At 42.9% G+C, this 26,501-nt stretch overlaps 2 protein-coding genes across 8 annotated transcripts in view; both read right to left on the reverse strand.

Moving 5' to 3' along the window:
• LOC114644327 (cell migration-inducing and hyaluronan-binding protein) overlaps positions 1–26,501 on the reverse strand; it is a 264,051-nt gene that overhangs the window by 145,518 nt on the left and 92,032 nt on the right. The gene's annotated exons all lie outside the window — the stretch shown is intronic.
• Positions 1–26,501, reverse strand: part of LOC114644328 (cell surface hyaluronidase-like) — a 136,815-nt gene that overhangs the window by 18,573 nt on the left and 91,741 nt on the right. For all 7 annotated transcript variants that reach the window (XM_051920416.1, XM_051920419.1, XM_051920423.1 and 4 more), the window contains 2 exons: positions 16,637–16,845; positions 8,377–8,559 (listed from right to left, as the gene is read on the reverse strand). In XM_051920416.1, coding sequence (XP_051776376.1) covers positions 8,377–8,559; positions 16,637–16,845 — 392 coding nt within the window. The remainder of the gene's footprint in view (positions 1–8,376; positions 8,560–16,636; positions 16,846–26,501) is intronic.

Below are 26,501 nucleotides of genomic sequence, written 5' to 3' on the forward strand. Positions count from 1 at the left end.
GAGAAGAAGAAGGAGGACTGTGTACTGGTGCTTATTTGCACTGTGCTGCTGTGGGGAGCGACAGAAAAGCGTCTCTCCGCTGTATACTTGAAAAAGTGAGAGTCCTACCTGTAACCACACGATCATTCAGGAAGTGGACCCCGGAGGCAGAGAAGGCTCTGAGACAATGTTTTGGAACTACAGACTGGGATATCCTGCAGGGATCACATAGTGAGAACATTGAGGAGGTTGTTGACTGCACTACTGACTACATCAACTTCTGTATGGACATTGTAGTTCCAGTAAGAACTGTACGCTGCTATGCTAACAACAAGCCATGGATTACAAGTGACATCAAGGGCCTTTTGAACCAGAAGAAAAGGGCCTTTAAAGACGGTGATCAGCATGAGCTCAAGCGCGTGCAGAAGGAACTCCGAGTCCAGCTCAGGGCGGTGAAGGAGCAGTACAGGAGAAAGCTGGAGCAGAAGTTGCAGAACAACAACATGAAGGAAGTGTGGGATGGGATGAAGATCATCACTGGCTGTAGCTCGAAGCAGGGTACCACCATTGAGAGAGACGTGAAGAGAGCAAACCAAATGAACATCTTCTTTAACAGGTTTGACCACCCTAACCCACTCTCACCTCGGAGTAATGCACTCTCTACACATCCTTCTGCTGATACCAGCATAGGAGAGACATCCCCACCCACAATTACAGTAGCACAAGTGAGCAGAGAGCTGAGGAAACTTCGTGCCAGCAAAGCAGCAGGTCCAGATGGAGTATCGCCACGACTGCTGAAGGTCTGTGCATCAGAGCTGGGGGGTCTTCTACAGCGCACCTTCAACCTGAGCCTGGAACAGGGGAAAGTCCCGAGGCTTTGGAAAACATCTTGCATCACCCCAGTCCCAAAGGTATCACGTCCTGGTGAGCTGAATGACTTCCGGCCTGTCACTCTAACATCATATGTGATGAAGACCATGGAGCGGCTGCTGCTTCACCACCTGAGGCCACAGGTCCAACACGCCCTCGACCCTCTGCAGTTCGCATACCAGGAGAAGGTGGGAGTGGAAGATGCCATCATCTATATGCTACACCGATCCCTCTCCCACTTGTACAGAGGCAGTGGCGCTGTAAGAATTATGTTTCTGGACTTCTCTAGCGCCTTCAACACCATCCAACCTCTGCTCCTTAGGGACAAGCTGACAGAGATGGGAGTAGATTCATACCTGGTGGCATGGATCGTGGACTATCTTACAGACAGACCTCAGTATGTGCGTCTTGGGAACTGCACGTCTGACATTGTGGTCAGCAACACAGGAGCGCCACAAGGGACTGTACTTTCTCCAGTCCTGTTCAGCCTATATACATCGGACTTCCAATATAACTCGGAGTCCTGCCACGTGCAAAAGTTCGCTGACGACACTGCTATCGTGGGCTGCATCAGGAGTGGGCAGGAGGAGGAGTATAGAAACCTCATCAAGGACTTTGTTAAATGGTGCGACTCAAACCACCAACAACTGAACACCAGCAAAACCAAGGAGCTGGTGGTGGATTTTAGGAGACCCAGGCTCCTCATGGACCCCGTGATCGTCAGAGGTGACTGTGTGCAGAGGGTGCAGACCTATAAATACCTGGGAGTGCAGCTGGACGATAAATTGGACTGGACTGCCAATACTGATTCTCTGTGCAAGAAAGGACAGAGCCGTCTGTACTTCCTTAGAAGACTGGCATCCTTCAACATCTGCAGTAAGATGCTGCAGATGTTCTATCAGATGGTTGTGGCGAGCGCCCTCTTCTACGCAGTGGTGTGCTGGGGAGGCAGCATTAAGAAGAAGGATGCCTCACGCCTGGACAAACTGGTGAGGAAGGCAGGCTCTATTGTTGGCATGGAGCTGGACGGTTTGACATCCGTAGCAGAGCAACGGGCACTCAGCAGGCTCCTGTCAATTATGGAGAATCCACTGCATCCACTAAATAGTATAATCTCCAGACAGAGGAGCAGCTTCAGCGACAGATTGCTGTCACTGTCCTGCTCCACTGACAGACTGAGAAGATCATTCCTCCCCCAAACTATGCGACTCTTCAATTCCACCAGAGGGGGTAAACGTTGAACATTATTCAAGTTATTGTCTGTTTTTTACCTGCATTTTTTATTACTCTTTAATTTAATATTTTTTGCTGCTGGAGTATGTGAATTTCCCCCTGGGATTAATAAAGTATCTATCTATCTATCTATCTATCTATCTAAAATAAAGAGTCTTGTGTGTTGCACCTGCGTCTCTGCCCGTCTGTATTGGGGTTGGGGCGGCTGTTGCGCCCCTGGATGCCACAGTATCTAATTATGGCCGTCCTTGTCCTGGCACAGTCCTACAGGGCACACACTGACAGCCACATTCCCAGTCACTTATATGGGACCAATTCGGAGTGGCCACTTAACCTCACCTGTGTGTGTCTTTGGGATGTGAGAAGAAAAGGGTGCAGAAAATGGACGGGCAAAATATTTAGGTTCTGGCACAAAATACAAGAGTACCTTTACGACGACAAGTCAAAATCAAAACGCATCACAGTCTGGTTTGCTCCCACAAATTTCTGGAGAACAAATCTGGAGCTGCTGTGACAGTAGTTGACGTCCTCCACATGGGGTTGAATTTCGTGACCACCCAGTGACATATGGGATACACTGATGCAGCCCAACTGACGGAACTTCAAAATAAATAAATAAATAAATAAAGAAGTCGCTCTTCAGTGCCCCAGACTCCTGGCGTCACGCTTATCAGTGGGCACATTGCCAATGTCAAAATACCAAAAAGTATCAAAATCTCTGAGCACAAGTTACTTAGAAAGATTCAGTCTCTCATCTCGGTAAAAGAATATCTTAAAAATGTGTGGTATGGGTCATCTCGGGAATGTAAGGCATTAAGGCATGAAACAGACAGGCAACTCGAGGGGATTACAAGGCAGAAGTTCAGGGGGCAGAATGAGAAAATGCTGTCTGGAGAAAGGAAACAGAAAAGAATGCGTTCTGTCATCAGGCTGCCATAGAAATCGGAGGCCAAGAGCTGGAAGTGAGCAGCTGCACAGTCTGAGCCAAGGGGCATTATGGATTGCTTAAGTTAAGGAAAGTGGAGTGTTCTCAGAGGCATTCGTAAAGTACCAAAGTGAATTCCACGGTGGATATCATATGAGTCCGCATTTGTATTATAGGGTCACAGGGAGCAGGATGGGCCAGTCCACTACAGGACAGGACCCTCAGAGCAGGTCAACGTGGAGTCGCCAATTAACCAAATTAACTTCATTTGTGCAAACAGCAGCAGTGGGGAGGTGGAAGAAACTTCTAGGAGGACAACCACCACTGCAGCGTTCTACCCTCAGATCAGCAGAATAATCTTAAATAGTCATTAGATCAACAAATCTAGCTACAATTCTAACCAACCATAAAAAAAATTATAACCAAATGAAAATATTCAGAAAAGTGGAACTTGTTCACTTCCGCGATAATCCACCTTAATAAAAGAATCAGTGCTTATGCATCTGTGTGTGTGTGTGTGTGTCTGTCACTTCAAAAGATGCCACAGCACAAACATTTTTAGTAATAAAATGCATTGCATTTTTCATTTCAACAAATGGCGTCTCACAAACATTAACACTGCTTCTATAAATCCCATACCAATTGTCATAGAACAGAGACGTGTATTGCAGTGTTCTTTCCACCAAATGTTGCCTTACAAATATCAACAGTATTTCTACAACTCCCATAACAGAGATATACGGTTTCCATCCATCCATCCATCCATTATCCAACCCGCTATATCCTAACAACAGGGTCACGGGGGTCTGCTGGAGCCAATCCCAGCCAACACAGGGCACAAGGCAGGAAACAAACCCCGGGCAGGACGCCACCCCACCGCAGGATATACGGTTTGCATTTTTCATTCCAAACAGATGGCACATTATAAACATTAACACTGCTTTTATAAATCCCAAAACAAATGGCATATAACAGAGACAGTTGCATTGCATTTGTCATTCCACCAGATGGTGCAACACAAGAATTAACTCTGCTTTTTACAAATCCCATACCAAATGGCAAATAAGAGAGACATATGTATTGCAGTTTTCATTCAACCAGATGGTGCATCACAAACATTAACACTATTTCTATAAATCCCATACCAAATGGCATATAACAGATACATATGCATTGTATTTTTCATTCAAACAGATGGCGCCTCACAAACATTAACACTACTTCTACAAATCCCATACAAAATGTCATGGAACAGAGACATGTGTATTGCAGTTTTCATTCTACCAGATGGCGCCTCACAAATATCAACACTATTTCTACAACTCCCATAACAGAGATATATGCTTTGCATTTTTTATTTCAACAGATGACACATTATAAACATTAACACTACTTTTATAAAACCCATAACAAATGGCATATAACAGAGACATGTGCATTGCACTTGTCATTCCACCAGATGGTGCATCACAAAAATTAACTCTGCTTTTTACAAATCCCATACCAAATGGCAAATAAGAGAGACATATGTGTTGCAGTTTTCATTCGACCAGATGGCGCATCACAAACATTAACACTTTTTCTATAAATCCCATACCAAATGGCATATAACAGATACATATGCATTGCATTTTTCATTCAAACAGATCGATCGTCACAAACATTTGTAGTAATATATTTTATTATTACAAATGTTTCTGATCTGTTGGTTTGACAAATGTATGTTATTACTTCAGGTGTTAAAAAATACATTCCACCCAAATAAAAGGATAAGTCGCTGTGTGTCTGCCCATATGTTCATCCGGTTGTTATGTCTCTATCATTCCAACAGATGACACATCAGAGACATTAACACTGCTTCTACGAATCCCATGCCAAATGGCATATAATGAGGCATATACATTGCACGGCGCACTGCAAAAGTAACCGATGAGGTCTGCGGTGAGTACTTACATTTCAACCTGTCCAAGACAGGAAACTCAGCTAATAAAAGGATAAGTGTCTGTGTGTTTGTCCAATTGCTCAGCACAGGTATGAGCATGGGAAAGGTGCTACATAAATAAAATGCATTAGTTTTATTTTTATTATTATTATTATTATGCAATACCGGCCTAGAGTGAGAGGGGGCGTTGTTACTGATGGTATTGTCTCCGAGAAGCTCCAAGAAGATGTCCAATGAGGGAAACTGACCCCGGAGGCCCACCCCCTTTTGGTCAGAACCTTATAAAGCCGGTCACCCCGACAAGGAGGGAGTCCGTTTTGGACCTGAGCCTACCGCAGGATGGAACTCCCAAGACAGACCCGCTCTTCAGAGCTACTTTTCTTAGGAGTGCAGTTTTGGATCACGCCACGGCATCCCAATTTCCTTTTCAAAGTGCCTTTTGTTTATTTGGATTACCTTTAAACAGGGTGATCTGGTTGGCACCCCAACTATTCGTTTGGACTCCACCAGTCACTCAGCATCCACAACAGCTACAAGCGCATTAACGTCTGCTTTATCGCAAAGGTAAATGTCCTGCTGTTGGTCTGCCATGCTTGCCGTCATCACGACTTCACTGCTAAGTTGATTTCCCATGGATGGTAAATATTTGTGATGTAATAGCAGCTACTGTGGATTGAAAAGTTGGAAAATGCATTACAAATTAATATATACACTTAGAGCATGCAGGCTACAGGGACATCTTGTACATCATTAAGGCCGCTAGTTTATCCCTCGATACTTAATGGTAGGCCATTTGCTTACCCTAAGGGGCTCTGGGATGGATTAATACTCTACTGAGGTGAAAGGAATGCGACTTAAAGATGGCCTCAGTTCCACAGATACTGGAAAAAATCCAAATGTAGTCAACGGGACATCATAACGGATTACAGGGCCCTAATATGTATGTGCGAGGCGCTCTCGGAGCATTTCTCATGTTTTGTGAGTGAATCCAGATCCCAGTCCACTTCTACGGACAGCACAAATAAAAAACAGCAGACTGCGACTTTAGCTCTCCCCATATAAAGACGCAGCCGATGGAAGAATCCATCATTTTGGCATTAGCAGCTGCCCATGGATTTAATGAACGGCAAGAAGTCGGCATACATACTGCTGGACGATTTTACTGTCAAAGCTCTACATTAAGCTACTGAAGTTTTTATTTTGTTGACTTGACTCTGACTCTTTATACCCCATTTGAATGATCTCGCAGTCTTGTGCGGCTTTGTGTTTTATTCCAGCTGGCTTTGCAATGGTGCCCAATATGAAAAATGCTATATAAGAGAGACCCCACATATTGTGTTACCAAGCCCACTTAATCAAATTCAGGATTGCTGGGCTGGAGTCTGTCCCGGCAGCATGGGATGTAAGGTGGGAACCAATTCTGGAAGGAGCAGCAGTCAGTGCCAGGGCCCATTTACGCACGCACAAGCACTGGGATCATTTAGCATCGTCGATTAAGTTCATATGCACTTGGAGGAAAAAGAAAATAACTCACGGCAGCGTGGGGAGAACACGCAAACTTTACACAGGCTGGGACTTTGGAGCTGTGAGGCGGCATGTGGTAGAAATCAACATCTTTAATTAAAGAAAGAAAGCTCTCCTCTAATAGGACAAGTCTGATGAAACCTTGGAGTCAGAAAGCCGGCAGGAGGAAAACCGTTTATGGCGTCACTTATTATTATTCAGCAAATGCTTGAACTAGGAGCATTCCTCACAGCATGATGACAATGGTCAAAACACAAAGGCTGGAGGTTCATTTTATAAACTATTGATTTACATAGAGTGTCAATCAATACATACATTTACTCTGATTGGTTTGTTGTCAGTGTCATTTACTCTGATTGGTTCGTTCTCAGTGTTAATATATACATTTACTCTGATTGGTTCGTTGTCAGTGTCATTTACTCTGATTGGTTCGTTCTCAGTGTTAATCAATAAATAAAATTTACTCTGATTGGTTTGTTGTCAGTGTCATTTACTCTGATTGGTTCGTTCTCAGTGTTAATATATACATTTACTCTGATTGGTTCGTTGTCAGTGTCATTTACTCTGATTGGTCCGTTGTTAGTGTTAATCAATACATACATTTACTCTGATTGGGTCTTTGGTTTACACATCAGATAACTTAGGAAATAAAAGTCTATTTCTGTTATTCTCCTGTTCCTCCTGTATCAATACATTTAGCTATTATCCTTGAAATTTCTGCTGATCTTAGCCATCTTTTAGGACATTTTGTGTCTTACCATCTTTGTTGTCCACTTGACCTTCATCTGGTTTGCTGATGTGCCTGAACAGGTTTCTTGACAATAATTGACCCTTTTATACTTCTAAGATGGATTCTGTATTTTAATATGGAAAGCATATAAAGACACTTTATCCTAACATCTAATTTTTCTTCTACAGGTGTCACTATATTATTCTGTCTAAACAGAGCTGACCATTAATAGCTCTGCTGCCTTATAAGCTTATTATTTATTTACAGTATAATTCTTTACCTGTCTTGCTCTTGTCCTGTGTTTATGTATATGTTGCACCGCAGTCTTTGGCAAAAGTTATTCCGTGCCATTGTACGCTGCCATATGGTGTATGGATAGTAGGACAATAAAGCAGTTTGACTTGAATTGACTTAACTTGAGCCATTGGAATGAACTACACACTCAGTGAGGTGTCATGGTAGTCAGCACTGCCAACAAACAGCTATAGGGCCCTAGCTTCAAATCCCAGCTTTCAAATTCTGCCTCCGCTAATGCAGGTTTTCTGCAGTTCCCCCGACAACTTCTAAAATTCACCTGTTGGCCCGACATGAGTCCCTATTTAGTTTTAATTCCATGCCTTGCACCTGATGCCACTGTATGCTAAACAACTCAAGTGTGAATCACCAAAATAATTAGGATATGCTACACTAGCTGTGCTACCCATCTAAGACGGGTGAAATCTAAGTAATCAACGTAGACCTCAGTGTTAATGTTTGCAGTGCACCATGCAGTGTAGATGTCTCCATTATATGCCATTCGGTATGGGATTCATAAAATTTGTGTTAATATTTGCGATCCACCACCACCTGTCAGAATGATAAATGCAGTGCAAATGTCACTGTTATATGCCTTTGCGTATGGGATTAATAAAATCAGTGTTAATATTTGTGATGCGTTATTTGTTGGAATGACAAATGCAGTGCAAACATCTCTGTTATATGCCATTGGGTATGGGATTCATAAAATCAGTGTTAATGTTTGTGATGTGATGGAAACACAGACACTTAGCTTTTTATTAAGGTGGGTTATTCACATTGGACATTGAAAATAAATGCATTTTTAGGGAAGTATGGAAATGCAAGCAAAAAGACGTGTCTGAAAAGTGAAAACATGTTCACCAATTGCATACTCACCCAGAACTGGTGTCGTAGAAGTAGAGCCTCTTGTCGGCATTTGCCAGAACAGACTGAATGGATGCAGCCGCCAAGTAGTGTTCGACGCTGTGCACTTTGCCTGTGTGCCTCTGGTTTATGTCCGACACTATTCTGAAAGTTGTGCCATTAGGATAGCAAAGGGCCACTTGGATCCAGTTTCCTCTGGAAGAAAAGAAAAAAAATACATACAAACATACATACTCCTGTCTTCACTGGGGTTTTTGGTCATTTCACGACTTTTTCAGAATGGCTAAAAGCAAAACAACTACAAAAATGTGTGACTGAAAAACTCCGGGAGCATAACTACTTATTCCAATATAGTCTTAAGGACCACTGGGTACAGGAATAGATAGTGGGCAAGAACAATCTCCAGAAAAGAAGCCACCTCATCACAGAGCAGAGACGCACCTTTCTCATTCTTGTCAGGCTAATGCAGAGTTGTCAATCCAAATAACTGTGTGTCTTTGTGTAGGTACAGAGAGAGACGGACAAGAAAAGAAATATCTTAATGATACTGTAGATAGATAGATAGATAGATAGATAGATAGATAGATAGATAGATAGATAGATAGATAGATAGATAGATAGATAGATAGATAGATAGATAGATAGATAGATAGATAGATAGATAGATAGATAGATAGATAGATAGATAGATAGTGTAGTAGGCAAGATTAAACATTTAGATAAATTCACAGAAAAAGAATTTTATTATAGACAGACAGATTATGAAAGGCACTATATTAGACAGACAGACAGACAGACAGACAGACAGACAGACAGACAGACACAGCGTAGTAGGCAAGATTAAACATTTAGATAAATTCACAGGAAAACAATTTTTTTACAGACAGACAGACAGACAGACAGACAGACAGACAGACAGACAGACAGACAGATAGATAGATAGATAGATAGATAGATAGATAGATAGATAGATAGATAGATAGATAGATAGATAGATAGATAGAGCACTACAGTATATTATATTATAGATAGATGGAAGGTGTAAAGGCCAGATTAGAAATTTACATAGATTAACAAGAAAGGCTTTATATCAGACAGACAGACAGACACAGCGTAGTAGGCAAGATTAAACATTTAGATAAATTCACAGGAAAACAATTTTTTTACAGACAGACAGACAGACAGACAGACAGACAGACAGACAGACAGACAGACAGACAGACAGACAGACAGACAGACAGACAGACAGATAGATAGATAGATAGATAGATAGATAGATAGATAGATAGATAGATAGATAGATAGATAGATAGATAGATAGATAGATAGATAGATAGAGCACTACAGTATATTATATTATAGATAGATGGAAGGTGTAAAGGCCAGATTAGAAATTTACATAGATTAACAAGAAAGGCTTTATATCAGACAGACAGACAGACAGACAGACAGACAGACAGACAGTCCTTCGGTTTAATTTGAATGCTGCACAGCTTGACCCACTTGTTTGAACCAACCCTGGACGGGGCACCAGTCCGTGTCAAGGATAAGTGCAGCACATGCACACGCGTACACATGGTCCTTATTTACACACACAATCCCACCTCTCCAGGGTTTGCCGTATTTGCCCACGGGCATTCCTTAATTCAGCATATTGGCTAAAAATACAGTTGTTCTCTCAGCCCACTTTCAGCATTATGGGGGTCTGGAGCCTACCCAAGCTACAATGACCCCAAGTAGTAAGGTCAGTAGGGTCTGCTAGTCCACCCGGGCACATACTAACTCATATCGGGTTATTTTAGGCTTGGCTATTGGCCTAACCCTCACATCTTTGAAGGCCACAGATGTAGCAGATGAGGACATCATCCCGACTCCACACAGACAGTGACCAGGTCCCTGAAGTTGAACGCTAGAAGCCACTGCGCCATTGTTACAAAATGTAAAAGGCTTGCATTTCATCGACATACTTTCACTCCAGAAACTAACTTTTATTTCAGCTAATATAAACGTTAAAAAAAAAGCCAAAAAATAAAATTAGGCAACAGCCTCAGCTAAAAGTCAGCTGGACGTCTACCAATACTTGATTTGAACAAGCGATGAAAGTCATTTTTAATCTCGGGGTGTGCTTACTCCCGCCGTAAACCTCTGGTGTAATCTAACATAGCAGAATACAAATGAGTTGCAGGATGGAGTTTTAGACAACACCAGGGAATTAAACAAAGTAACTCCTGCCAGATACAGAAGCCATCGACTTTCACATTAGCACACGCTTTTAGTATTCGAAACATGTGTGAAAGGAGCTAGCAAGATAGGAAACTTTCGGTCTCGTTCCCCTCCGAGGTGATGTCACATCTCGCTTTTCCAACAGATTCTAAAAGCCATGCGACAAAATGGCCTTGCCCTGAATATTTACAGACTACCCAAAGAAAGGCTCCTGTCACATCATTTGTTATTTAAGTGAAAACACGTTGCACTAAAAAAATTTCCTGTTGACATTAGAAACAGAAGAAAACGTTTTGACGAGAAGAGGCCATTCATCCCGCCGTTGCTTGTCAAATTCTTCTTCTGCCTGTTTCCAAAACAATATTGAGTTGAGAATTACAGTAAAAAGGCCCCAAGAGTGTTATTTTCAACCACAATCATCTATAAAAGATTCCATAAATGTATAGTAATTGATCCAAAAATATAGTTTGCGTCCAATTAAAATAGTTTCTAGACCATCGATTGCATCCTCAGTGAAGGTCCCGTTTTAAAAGTAATAACGGATGTCATGACGGTACCCCAACACAAATTCAAAAGTGTACCCATCGTCCCCTCTTGGTCTGTACTTTCCTAGGCTCAAGTGGTCCAAGTTGCTCCTCAAAACTCAAACCTTCAATAATTCGGTGTGCAGCGTGCTCAGGTATAGTGGCCAAGACCTACAGCCATTTCAGTTCTCACCTGAGCCTTACTGAGAAATCCACATAAAGGGAAGCTGTCTGTGTCCCACCATACAACAGTGCTAACCGTGAGCGACTCAGAAGGACTGGCATCCCACCTGGGTTGGATGCAGCTTCACTTTCCTAGATGGGGAACCACCATAACGGACGGTCGGTGGGAGACATGTATTCCCTCAGTGCACAAGGTGGCAGCATTCCTCCTATGCTGCTCCCACTCAGACCCCTGCAGTGCAGTCTGGGAACTGTAGTTCCAGTGGGCAGTCCTGCTGGGCTCCATGGGAGTCAGCAGGTGGAGCTGTCTGAGAAGAAGCTACCGTGTTCTCAGGAGGAACGTCTGCCAGAGGTGCTTCTTGGGGCACAGGAGGTACTCCCAGGTCCTAGCGTAAAAAGGATGCTGCTCTGCTGTAATGGGTGGGTTGGAGTCAGGAGGAGGAAAAGGACCAAACTTACCTGGAGTGGAGATGGAGTTGGGAACTCTGTGTGTGCTGCTGAAGGTATTTCGCTTGAAATAAATCAATACATCTAACGCTGGGTCTCTGCTCACTCTAGTTATGTCTGGGGCTCTGAGACGCCCCCTATGGGTCACATAACATACCCTGAACAGATCCTTCTATTGGATGTGTCACCCACAGTAAAAGAAAAGGAGGAAGAAGAGGAATTCGAATCATTTGGGTACTGCTGCCATATCTCTTCTGTAGATGTGGAGACCAAAACAATACATGGAATTCCAGATGTGACCCTGCAGGTGTGTTATAAATGGACGTACACTCCAAACATCGACATCGACAATCACACTTTAGAGTTATCCCTCAGCAGATGGAAGGTCCCCCACTTGTTTAGTGTCAGTTCAGCTCCATTTTCTAAGTCGGCACTCAGCATAAGGGCTTCCATCTTGGTTCCCCATGGACCACAAACTCTCGCCATGCCCTCCGGTTTTGGTTGCTTATCATCGTTTTGCCTTCTGTCTTTTTTGACCCACGCTTTTCTCTTTTGATGACTTCTGCTCAACGTTTAAGTCGTCCTCCAGGTCTCCTTTTGGATCACAGTAACCCTCGTGCCTATTTGCCTGAAGACGTTTCTTCACCTCCAAACCAACAGTTCCTGCCTACTGCCCAGTGACGTCAGGTCAGGCTCTGCAATCCTGCATCTCCGTCACAATTCCAAACTGGATAAAGCGGATTTAAAAGGAATGGACGGATAAGTCTTCAAGGGACTCGGATATCACGGGTCCTGAAGGTGATATTTGTCCTAATGTGGACAACAATTTTGAAATGTCCGGAAAACCGTCCACCAGCACTTCCCGGGCTATACACAAATGACTGCGTCTTTAAGTCATCAATTATTGTATTTGCTATTTTGCATTGGGTTTTCAGTTTAGAAAGTTTTACTTCTATGTATTCCACATCAGCAACCTCACCAAGCCTCATTAGATATCAAAAAGTCCTCTCGGTACGTATCACGACATCTCATCTTTCGTCCTCAGGTTTTTCAAATGCCCATCAGGCTAAGTGATGCAATGTTTTCAATTTTCGATTTGCAAAGGCAATGCAAAAAATACAGGTGGCCATAAATTTATTACAATCCATTACGGTTTGACAAAGCTAAAATTACTTAGACGTACAAACCCAGTAAAAGGAGCAGATGTGCTCAGTTATGCAATCGGATGTGCCTCGAGGCGACTTCTGTATTATGACAAACGCTGAAGGAGACGCACGAGAAAGAGAGAGACAGGAGTAGTGAGCCCTCCTGCTACTGACCCTCACGTCAGGATGTCATGGTGCCCTGTGAGCTGGGACCACTCCAGCAGCCTGCCAGGTGTCACGCCAGGCACATTCATGTGGATGTCATTTGACAGTGTGACCAGTAGAGGGCGTCTCACACCCCAAACCCCAAACTTGATAATATTTAATAATAATTCTTTACACTTATACATGACAGTGCTTTTCTCACAACTCAAAGTGCTTTTCATACTGAACGCTGATCCACTTTGACCACCACTAATGTGTAACATTCACCTGGACGGTGCGATGGCAGACATTTGTTACACCAGTATGCTCACCCTACATTAGCTATTAGGGGGTGAAGTGGTGAGAGAAGTGACCTTTATAATTCTGCACAGTTCCACTAATACTGGTCCAAATTAGAGAACCTCCTAAACAATCTCCACACAAACTACTTCTCTCCAGGCAAGTGTTGTCCTCCTCTAACTCCTGACTTTGACTCGCGTGGGTGATGTGGAGGGGATTCTTTCCAGGCTGGACCTGGGAGTATGTCTGGTGTAACAATATTAACTCCAGGAAAAACTCACCAGTCAGGCCGAACCTCCGTAGGACGACAAAAGTACCCAACAGGGCTCCCTGTGGGAACAATAACATCTGTGCAGACAGGCAGCCGTCCAAAGGGGAACTCTACCAGTGGAATGACACCAGCCAACATAATGGGGGAAACACATGACCCCAGGGAGCAGTCGCCAGCCGTCTTTCATTGATTTTTGGCTTACTGACCAGTAAAGGGAACACTGACCATCCTAGCTGGGATACCAGTCCATCCATGTCACCCATCACAACAGACAGACAGACAGACAGACAGACAGACAGACAGACAGACAGACAGACAGACAGACAGACAGACAGACAGATAGATAGTCTAGTAGGCAAGATTAAAAATGTACATACATTAGCAAGAAAGGCATTATATTAGATAGACAGACAGACAGATAGATCTGAAAGGCACTATATGACAGATAGATATGAAAGGCACTATAAGATAGATAGATAGGTAGATAGACAGACAGATAGATAGATAGATGGTGTAGTAGGCAAGATTAAAAATTTACATACATTAACAAGAAAGGCACTATATTAGATAGATAGATAGATAGATAGATAGATAGATAGATAGATAGATAGATAGATAGATAGATAGATAGATAGATGGTGGCTCTGAGGCTAAGGATCTGCGCTGGTATCCCGAAGGTTGCCGGTTCGAATCCCCGTCACTGCCAAAAAAAGAGATCCTACTCTGCTGGGCCCTTGAGCAAGGCCCTTAACCTGTAATTGCTCCAGGGGCGCTGTACAATGGCTGACCCTGCGCTCTGACCCCAAGGGGTATGCGAAAAAACTAACAAATACTGTTGTAAGTCGCTCTGGATAAGAGCGTCTGCTAAATGATGTAAATGTAAATTAAAAATGTACATACATTAACAAGAAAGGCACTATATTAGATAGATAGATAGATAGAGATTCCGGGGGGGACCAGAGGGGTAAGATGGGGTTTGGCTCGATTCCCTGGCCCTCTGCTGTCTCCCCTCGAGACTCAGTAACAATCCTTTCACTTTCTCTCCTATATAAATCTTTTTACGACTTTTATTTCCTTTATAGTCAGGTTGGATCGTCTTCTTGGAGCTCCACCTGAGGCCACGAGTGATTATGGCAGGGCCAACCTGAGGACCTCACTAAGCCATCCTACTGGTTGTAGTCGATGGGCAGTGTGTATAAAGTAAGGGGGCTTATTCAGTGCAAGCTCACGACCGTGAAGTGCTGTCTCTTGACGAGAAAATAAAAATCTTGGATCTTTAAAAAGAGCCATGTTGCTTGCCGAAGTGGGCCATAAGGTCGGTAAGAACGGATCAAAAATTCGCACAATGAAGCAGAACGATGCTGAAATGCGTAGAAGTGCTGGTGCTGCTGGTGCTATTATGAGTAATCGAGAGATGATTTAATGTATACATGAAGATGTGTGTGGGTGATATGCAAATAATATGCCATTAGTATCTGCACATAAGCAAATCCTAATTACATCTGACCTTTGTCATGTCCCAGCAGGAGGGACTTGACCATCTGCGGAATTTAGTGTCCGCGGGGGCATCCTGGAATCAGTCCCCCAACAGAATACCAAGGAACGACTGCAACTCAAATGCCTGATCATGGGAAAGGTGCTATATAAATAAAATGTATTGTTATTATTATTATTAAGTATATGATAAAAAATTGGAGAAAAAATGCTTAAGAAGACAAAGTCAAGGCTTTTTAATCATAAGTTAAAACGACTGATAGAAGCGCATTACTAATTTTGCACAACATCTGCTGCGGTTGTAACGTCTCTCAGGTGCAGCACTCGGGCGGGCGCGCCGTTCATGTCAACAGAACATCCACCGCACTGCATTGACAGTGAAGTGAAGCCTAAGCTTTACACCTCCATTTCGTCGCACACCTGACAAGTGCTGAAAAGCCACACCTGAGGGCTCGCACACGCCGCCTCGCGCTTAAAGCTTTTCTTAAGTGCCCGAGTATTTCACTGACATCTGAAACACAGGAGCCAAGTCTGAGGAATTAAACGTGGACGCCAGATTGAAATCGTTCACCCGGCCCTCCTGAGCACAAACAGGGGCTTGCATGCCTGTCATCACCAGCAGGATAGACATGAACGAGGCACTTGTCTAAAATGGTGACACCCTCAGATCTGCCCTGTCACCCCTTTTTATATCATGGGATGATATTTGCCATTTTCCAGTCCTTCAGAATCTCTCCAGTGCGATGAGACTTCCTAAAAATATGTGCATCAGCTACGACAAACAGAGCGGGACAAGGAAAGGTGGGAGCTCAGATTTGTAGACGGATTGTTTGAGATGGCTGCAGCAAAGTCAGTTGCAGAGGTGACGTGTCAAACCTGTGGCGAGATTTGTGCTCTGCAGGGGCCGACTGGTGGTGTTGGCAGAGTGAGCCCCCCTACGGACCCCTTAAGGAGACATCACGAACAGGTGAGACTGAACTGAGGTGAACTGGCGTCCCATCCAGGAGTGGCTCCTGCCTTGCATGTAGCGCTACGGGGATGGGCTACAGACATCCAGTTATCCTCGGGTTGGAAAAACTGATTTAAGAACATGAATTATGTGGTAAGAATTTTTGAGTTTTGCGTGCTGAATTAGGAGTTTGAACCCGTGCATGTACGCTCCCCAAAAAAATCTTTTCACCTCATTATTAAATTCCAAAAAAAGATCTGAGAAGCAGACAGCCTACAAGTAGAAGGAAGAAAGTTTATTTTCCTCATAAAATTCTAATGGGATATTTTTTTTTATTCAAAATGACTGCGCCATTCGTTCTCCTCAACTTGCAGTTGGAGTGGTTTGGGGGATGGGGGGGGCGGGGGGCAGATGTGGGCCCGAAATTTTTTTTTTAACTTAACAAAATCACTGAAATTCACCTTTTGTTTTGCTTCCATTAGGCTGACAGCTGTCCCATCAGCACTTCATACCCATCAAGGTGAAAAGTTCAAATTGAAAACCGGATCAGACGAGTATAGAAAGTCGCAGAGAGAACCCCAAAACCCATTACCTGTTAAAGTTGACGGGGTACAGGATGAGCTCCTCGGGTGTGCCACCCTCCCACCTCAGGATGTACGCTTGCTGCACCATCACCACCGGCTGGTACTGCTGGTAAGGGGCCCCTCGGTTGACTCCTTGTAGCCTCAGGGGCCGGCTGGGGTACGTCTCCCTTGAGATGAGAAGCACGAGATCCTCCGGACGTCTGGCTTGAATGTATAACTGTGGGGAGAGAATGAGACCGGAAGGTCACTTGAATGATTCCAGCAGGCTTTGATATCCTAACATTAAGGTGATGGCGCACTCCTGGTGCTACCGCTGCCATACCAGCACCGTCTAAACAGAAAGCTGGGGGTTCGACACTCGGGACCCAACGCTTCTCAGACAGAAAGACAACTCCCAATACATTTAAAGCAATTCTGTGGGATCAGATGCATGCTAGCATCCGGAGCCGGTTCATGGATTTTTTTGCTGTCCTAGGTGAAGTTGTAAATGGTGCCCCACCATCCCCTTTGCTTTAAGAGGATTCGTCAGTGCCAGACCTGTACATTGAGGCCTGGTGACAGCAAAGTATTTAGGAGCTCAGATTCACAATTTGAGAATGTTGAGTTATTGCAACGTCTGTTTGTAAGACTTTCTCAGAAAAAAATACGCTCTTGAGGGACGCCATTTCAGAAAACAACTAGGAATTTGACTGTTTTGGTTATCTATATTCACTGCTTTAAAGTTTGTTTAAAGAAACTTTAAGAAAAATTTATTGCTAAAAAGTGTTATTTGTAATCTATAGTTATTTATTTCAACTACCAGCTAAACATATGCTTTTTGATGATGGTGACAGACATTACTGTAACATATACATGTCATTTAAGTTAATAAAATAAATTAAAAACATAGCATAATGACTACATTCAGTGAAACTGAAAATATAATGATTATCTGTCAATAAGAATATTTACCCACAATTCCTGATGATGGTGACAGCCTTAAAAAATATATATATATTTTTTTTAACTAAGACATTACTGTAACATATACATGTCATTTAAGTTAATAAAATAAATTAAAAACATAGCATAATGACTACATTCAGTGAAACTGAAAATATAATGATTATCTGTCAATAATAATATTTACCCACAATTCCTATGTGCCATATATGCAAATAACGCAATCGAGCGCTCCAAAGAACGCACATTAGCGCGCCAGAGCGAATCGCACAAATGGCGGTGAGCAACAGAGGACGATATTTGCCAAGTTTTAACATAAGTATTAATGTATGTCCATTTGGGAGACGATCATAGTTTGGGTTAAATCAGCTTTTAGGAATTCACTCAAAATCTACAGTCTTGTTGCCGTTTTAATCGTTTAATTTTATTTTGCACTGTCTGTCTTTTCTATGCTACCGTTTGAGGATTATTATTATTGGCATCATCATCATCATTACTGTTGTTCATGTTATTGTTGGGCTGTGTTGGTCGTCCGACATTAAAACTGAATATCGCTAGTAGGCTAAAATACTATAAAACAATATAATTTGACCTTTGCTTTGTGTCCGAGTGTTTGTAGGTCTGTATCCATCCATCCATTTACCAACCCGCTGAATCCGAACACAGGGTCACGGTGGTCTGCTGGAGCCAATCCCAGCCAACACAGGGCACAAGGCAGGAACCAATCCTGGGCAGGGTGCCAACCCACCGCAGGACACACACAAACACACCCAGCACACACCAGGGCCAATTTAGAATCGCCAATCCACCTAACCTGCATGTCTTTGGACTGTGGGAGGAAACCCACGCAGACACGGGGAGAACATGCAGACTCCACGCAGGGAGGACCCGGGAATCGAACCCAGGTCCCCAGGTGCGAGGCAGCAGCGCTACCCACTGCGCCACCATGCCGCCCTAGGTCTGTATTGTTTAAAAAAAAAATGTCGCCATTTCTGGGCCACAGACCATGCTGTGCAGAGTGCAGACGGTCCGGACAAAAGTTTTCTAAAGAAAAAAAAGACAGGAATCTCTACATGGGGCTGCAGTAATGTGCCCTGACCACTAGGAGTTTGCCTAGACCACCACTGCCCAGAAACAGCCCTGCTAGCATCTTTAAGACACATTTCTGCCCATTCTTTAAGAACAGTTTAACCACATTGGAATTTTTCTCAGTTTTTTTTTTCCCCCCAAAAATTTTCAGGCACTGACAGCATCACTGAATGTGGTATGGAAACGGAGGTAAGGAGGACGTCAGGTGTCACGGTACGCGGTTTTTCCAGCAATTTTCATTCATTGATTTCATTTAAAAACTCTTAGTGACTCGGGGCTCTCACAGTTTTTTCCATCCATCCATCCATTATCCAACCCGCTATATCCTAACTACAGGGTCACGGGGGTCTGCTGGAGCCAATCCCAGCCAACACAGGGTGCAAGGCAGGAAACAAACCTCAGGCAGGGCACCAGCCTACTGCAGGCATCACAAACATTTGTAGCAACATACAGTACAATGCATTTGACATTCCAACAGATGGCACATCACAAACATTTGTAGTAATACGTAATATGCATTGCATGTGTCATTCCAACAGATGGCACATCACAAACATCCATCCATCCATCCATTATCCAACCCGCTATATCCTAACTACAGGGTCACGGGGGTCTGCTGGAGCCAATCCCAGCCAACACAGGGTGCAAGGCAGGAAACAAACCTCAGGCAGGGCACCAGCCCACTGCAGGCATCACAAACATTTGTAGCAACATACAGTACACTGCTTTTGACATTCCAACAGATGGCACATCAGAAACATTTGTAGTAACACACAGTACATTGCATTTAACATTCCAACAGATGGCATATCACAAACATTTGCAGTAATACGTAATATGCATTGCATGTGTCATTCCAACAGATGGCACATCACAAACAAACATCCATCCATCCATCCATCCATTATCCAATCCACTATATCCTTACTACAGGGTCACGGGGGTCTGCTGGAGCCAATCCCAGCCAACACAGGGTGCAAGGCAGGAAACAAACCTCAGGCAGGGCACCAGCTCACTGCAGGCATCACAAACATTTGTAGTAATATACAGTACACTGCATTTGACATTCCAACAGATGGCACATCAGAAACATTTGCAGAAATATACAGTACATTGCATTTGACATTCCAACAGATGGCACATCACACATTTGTAGTAATATACAGTACAATGCATTTGACATTCCAACAGATGGCACATCACAAACATTTGTAGTAATTTACAGTACATTGTGATGTGCCATCTGTTGGAATATCAAATGCAAACAATTTGTAGTAATATATAGTACAATGCATTTGACATTCCAACAGATGGCACATCACAAACATTTGTAGTAATATACAGTACAATGCATTTGACATTCCAACAGATGGCACATCACAAATACATCTTACAAATGCTCGATATGCACTCCCGGTGTCACACATCACCGACAGATGTAATAAATTCCTTCCTTTCCCCAAATTTCCATATAATTGAGGGGAAAAGAAAGATAACTCTAAAATTGATGAATAAGTTTGGTTCATAAGATACTTCCTAAGTGAGAAATACATTTTAAAAAGCCTTCAATTCTTTGTGAATCATTTTATATAATGCATTACATCTATCCATGTACAGTATATACCATCCATATATATAGCCCTAGAGATCTAGATACTGTAGATCAGGGGTGGCGAACTCCGGGCCTGGAGGGCCGCAGTGGCTGCAGGTTTTCATTCAGACCCTTTTCCTAATCAGTGACCAGTTTCCACTGCTAATTAAATTCATTTTCCCTTCATTTTAATAGCCCTGTGTTTAAGGATTCAGCCCTCTGAATTTATTCCTTTCTTCATTAAATGACAGCCAAACAGAATTAAGACATGAAACGAGCCAACAAATGACCAGCTAAACTGGGGCTTCAAACTCCAACCAGTTTCTTAATGAGAAGCTGATTCTTGCTGTTAATTAAACTCATTATCTAATTTCATGGCCCGTTGCTGCTCTCATTCTGCCACATCAGACATTTCCAAAATTGTTGATTTTCTGTTTTTTTTCTAAGAACACCGTCAAAATGTTTTGGTGACCTGAGAGATCAGCCTTACTGAGACCTTCACCTTTCTTTATTTTCAAATATTGTGTGATTGGCACAATTGAGCTGGTCATGTGGCGGCTTGTATTGTGTCTCACTATTATTTGGCTGCTAATAAAGGAAAAAGAAAATACTAAGGGGTCTGAGTCAAGTCAATTAAAATGAATGCTAAAGAAGTTAATTAGCAGCAAAAACGGGTCACTAATTAAGAAGATGGTTAGAATGAACCCATCCAGCTCCATCTTCACTGGCTCCCTGTGTCCTACAGAATCGAATATAAAATCCTACTAATAACCTACAAAGCTTTAAATAACCTCGCGCCAAACTACATCAGTGACCTTCTCCATCACTATGTGCCTGTCCGTCCACTAAGGTCCTCTGATTCTGGTAATCTTGTTGTGCCCCTCACTAATCTACACTCCATGGGTGACAGGGCCTTCAGCTGTATAGCGCCCAGACTCTGGAATGACCTACCAAAATTAATCAGGTCAGCCGACTCCATGAATTCTTTTAAAAAACAACTCAAAACTCATCTGTTCAGGAAGTCTTTTAGCTCTACTTGACTTTATTACCTGGGAGACCTGGGGACCCGGGTTCGCTTCCCGGGTCCTCCCTGCGTGGAGTTTGCATGTTCTCCCCGTGTCTGCGTGGGTTTCCTCCGGGCGCTCCGGTTTCCTCCCACAGTCCAAAGACATGCAGGTTAGGTGGATTGGCGATTCTAAATTGGCCCTAGTGTGTGCTTGGTGTGTGGGTGTGTTTGTGTGTGTCCTGCGGTGGGTTGGCACCCTGCCCAGGATTGGTTCCTGCCTTGTGCCCTGTGTTGGCTGGGATTGGCTCCAGCAGACCCCCCGTGACCCTGTAGTTAGGATTCAGCGGGTTGGAAAATGGATGGATGGATGGGACTTTATTACCCTTCTCTCAGTTTACTTCTCTGTCAAGATGCTCATGTAACCTGTGTGTATGTGCGAGAGCATCAATTATGTTGTCTGTTTTTTTTTTCAGAATTTACTGTCTTAATCTTCTTTATTTATTTATCTGGTTTGTACAATGCTATATACTGTATATTCTGCTGTTCTTTATTATATTCTGTAAGTGCCTTGAGCATGGGAAAGGCACTATATAAATAAAATGTATTATTATTATTATTATTATTAATGAAAACCTGCAGCCACTGCGGCCCTCCAGGACCGGAGTTCGACACCCGTGTATGTAGATAGATAGAGATCTGTATACACTTGCACACACACACATCATACCTGATATATATATTATATATAAATGGACAAAATACTCTCTTGATTGATAGACAGATACATTCATACACATAGACACACACACATACATATTATATATATATATATATATATATATATATATATATATATATATATATATATATATATATATATATATATATATATATATATACACACACATATACGCCATTCGTAGTCTGAATCACAATCTGATTGTATGGGTGGTTACCTACCAGGTAACGCTTGTGGTTGGTCAGCAAGTCGGCCAACATCTGCCATGGTGCCCTCAGTTGTAAGAAGCAGATCATAGAATGGTTGAAATAGTTTTACTGTCAATTAATGCAAAGAGTACGCGACACGTGTTTAACCCTAATTCTGGGCTCATCAGGCGTACACACTCACTGCATCCCCTCTCGGGAATCGAACCTTGAACGTCAGCAGCGAAGCCCCTAACGCTGCACTACGGCGTGTGGTTCGTTCATTTGACAGCATGTAGATCGGGCTAATTACATTCATGGCATTCGTAGTCTGAATCATATATATATATATATATATATATATATACACACACACACACATATATACACACACACACATACATCCAGGGTGGCACAGTGGGTAGCACTGCTGCCTCGCATTAAGGAGACCTGGGTCACTTCCCAGGTCCTCCCTGCGTGGAGTTTGCATGTTCTCCCCGTGTCTGTTTCCTACCACAGTCCAAGGACAGGTTTGGTGGATTGGCGATTCTAAATTGTCCCTAGTGTGTGCTTGGTCTGTGGATGGGTGTGAGTGTGTGTGCGCCATACGGTAGGCTGGTGCCCTGCCCGGGGTTTGTTTCCTGCCTTGCGCCCTGTGTTGGCTGGGATTGGCTCCAGCAGACCCCCGTGACCCTGTAGTTAGGATATAGCAGGTTGGATAATGGACGGATGGGTATGTTATATCCTAACTAGGGACAATTTAGAATTGCCAAACCACCTAACCTGCATGTCTTTAGACTGTGGTACGAAACAGACATGGGGAGAACATGCAAACTCCATGCAGGGAGAACCCGCCAGCCCACCGCACACACACACACACACACACACACACACACACACACAGACACATGTTATATACATAGTATAGATATCTTATTATACACCGGGAGTGCATATATATTATAGACAGATATACATACATTCGCATCTCATATGTTACAGTGTATATTGCATACATTATATACAAATATACATTCTTTGCATTACATACATACATACATACAATATATACATAAACAAACACACATACACAACATAGACCTCAGCTTTACCAGTGTTTGCAGTGCACTCTGCATTTTGTAATGCATTACGCGTGTCATTCCAACAGATAGAACATCACAAACATTGGTCGTAATAAAACTACAAATGCTTGTGATGAGCCATCTGTTAAAATGACAAAAACATAGCAACAGTATGGACAGAGATACACAGACACATGATTTTTTAGTAAGGTGGATATGAACATATACTGCATATATTTTAGATAGATCCATACAACATAGAGACTGACACAGACAATCTCAAATATTACAGTATATATACATGCATGCATTATACACAAATGTATAATATACTCTCTTGACAGACAGATACAGTACACACATGCATATCACACATTAGATATACATATACTGTACATATATATTTTATACATACAGAATATCCACACATTATATACAAATACACCGCATACACTCATTCTCTTTGTCTCTGTATATATTTTACAGATGATTCATAAACAGCTCATATAATAAGGTATACTGTAAATACCTGCTTACACTATGTACAGATATATACTCTCTTGGCAGATGCAGACACACATGCCTGTCTCATATTACAGGCACTGTATATTATATATATACACTCGCACAGCTGAGTGTATTAATAATGCACACATATACTGTATATATTTTAGATAGATCCATACAACACAGAGACTGACACAGACAATCTCAAATATTACAGTATATATACATGCATGCATTATACACAAATGTATAATATACTCTCTTGACAGACAGATACAGTACACACATGCATATCACACATTAGATATACAGTACATATACTGTACATATATATTTTATACATACAGAATATCCACACATTATATACAAATACACCACATACACTCATTCTCTTTGTCTCTGTATATATTTTACAGATGATTCATAAACAGCTCATATAATAAGGTATACTGTATATACCTGCTTACACTATGTACAGATATATGCTCTCTTGGCAGATGCAGACACACATGCCCGTCTCATATTACAGACACTGTATGTTATATATACACTTGCACAGCTGAGTGTATTAATAACGCACACATATACTGTATATGCACATTGGCAGGGCAAAGCAGCTGCTGAAAGGAGAAGGGATGGGGACTGAACTGCCAAGCTCTGTCATTTTCTATAGCGCCCATCATGGCCAGTGTTTGTAACAGATACTGTATGTCATAAGTGAACTACAGCATATCTGCCACATCAAGTCACTTACGCAGGGTCCCTCATGGAGTGAATGGCGAGGCCTGAGCTGGAATCCTTGCCACTGTATGCCGTGTACTTCATAAAGAGTTTCATCCTGTGTAACAGGAGGGCATCCAGCAGCCTGAGCTCAAATGCCATGCCCACTAGGTGTGCATGTGTGTGTTGGTGCCTGGATGTTCTCCCGTCCTCAACACTCCATAGATGTGCATGTTGTGGTAATGAACAACTCTAAATTGTCTTGTCCTTTGATGGATTGGCACCGAGTCCTGTACCCTCCAGCTGCCCACCACCCTGAACTGGATGGAGAGGCTCTGACAATGCACATACTGTACGTACTTTATCTGTGTGAATATCAGCACCCCCTAACCCCCTAAGCCCCCCCCCCCCAGGCACAGCCAGTAAATTTTTGTTTCAGCTTACTTAGCATGCTGACTTTTTTCAGAATGCGCATTAGTAACTATAAAAACACAAATGACGCATCTCCAAGGTTACAGTCGTCTTATCAAAACCTTTCACAGTGCCAGACCGTGTATCTGTTTATAAATCATTCCTCTGTTCCCCTCATCTTGTAGGCCTCGCCAATCTCGACAAGCTAACTGGTACAACGTCTTGCTTCATCGAGACCCGGGACACCAGGCGCAAATGGAATGCCGCGTTTCTGCAAGTCAATCAAAACGCTCTCAGGTGACAACGCCTTTGGAATGCTAATAAGCACATGTTAGGCATAATGCCCTTTGCACGCACGGCTTGTTCAGGCAGCACGGTAACGTGCTGTACAGGCATTTTTGGCAGAAACTAAGCAGCCACAGTGAGGTTAGTGCATTTTGACAGGAGCAGAGATTTTTGAGGTCAAGCACAAATAGAACAAGAGTGGAGGAGAGCGGTGGAACGTGATCATCTCTGCAACTTGTCAGCCTCGTGGCTCGGTTCTTTTTGCATGCAACTTTCTAACTCCACATTACCCCCAGGATAACTGAGCAGTAAAAAAAACATTAAACATCTAATTTATACAGCTTCTGAAAAATGTGCACCTTGCCATGTCTTTTGGGTCAAGTTTGACCCGCCATTGACTTTAATGGATTTTCCGCTGCCATTTAGAGTTCTTTATTTGTCCCCAACCCATTAATACGGTACACCGCAAATGTCATCTTTTAGTTTAGAATTTAATTTTTTTTTTTTTTTAGTAAATGAGAGGAAGGTCAGTGGAGTGGTGAGGATGTAAGGAGTAGAGTTGGCGAAGGTGGATGAGTTTAAATACTTGGGATCAACAGTACAGAGTAACGGGGATTGTGGAAGAGAAGTGAAGAAGAGAGTGCAGGCAGGGTGGAGAAGAGTGTCAGGAGTGATTTGTGACAGACGGGTATCAGAAAGAGTGAAAGGGAAGGTTTACATGACAGTAGTGAGACCAGCTATGATATATTGTGGCGAGTGCCCTCTTCTACGCGGTGGTGTGCTGGGGAGGCAGCATAAAGAAGAAAGACGCCTCTCGCCTGGACAAACTGGTGAGGAAGGCAGGCTCTATTGTAGGCACGGAGCTGGACAGTTTGACATCCGTGGCGGAGCGACGGGCGCTGAGCAGACTCCTGTCAATCATGGAGAGTCCACTGCATCCACTGAACAGGATCATTTCCAGACAGAGGAGCAACTTCAGCCACAGACTGCTGTCACCGTCCTGCTCCACTGACAGACTGAGGAGATCGTTCCTCCACCACACTATGCGACTCTTCAGTTCTACCCGGGGGGGGTAAACATTAACATTATACAAAGTTATTGTCTGTCTGTATACCTGCATTGTTATCACTCTTTAATTTAATATTGTTTTTTATTATTATGCTGCTGCTGGAGTATGGGAATTTCCCCTTGGGATTAATAAAGTATCTATCTATCTATCTGGGCTGGAGACGGTGGCACAGGAGACACAGCTGGAGGTGGCAGAGTTAAAGATGCTAAGATTTGCACTGGGGGTGACGAGGATGGACAGGATTACA

Source organism: Erpetoichthys calabaricus, chromosome 17 (assembly GCF_900747795.2).
Source record: "Erpetoichthys calabaricus chromosome 17, fErpCal1.3, whole genome shotgun sequence".
Taxonomy (NCBI): Eukaryota; Metazoa; Chordata; class Cladistia; order Polypteriformes; family Polypteridae; genus Erpetoichthys; species Erpetoichthys calabaricus.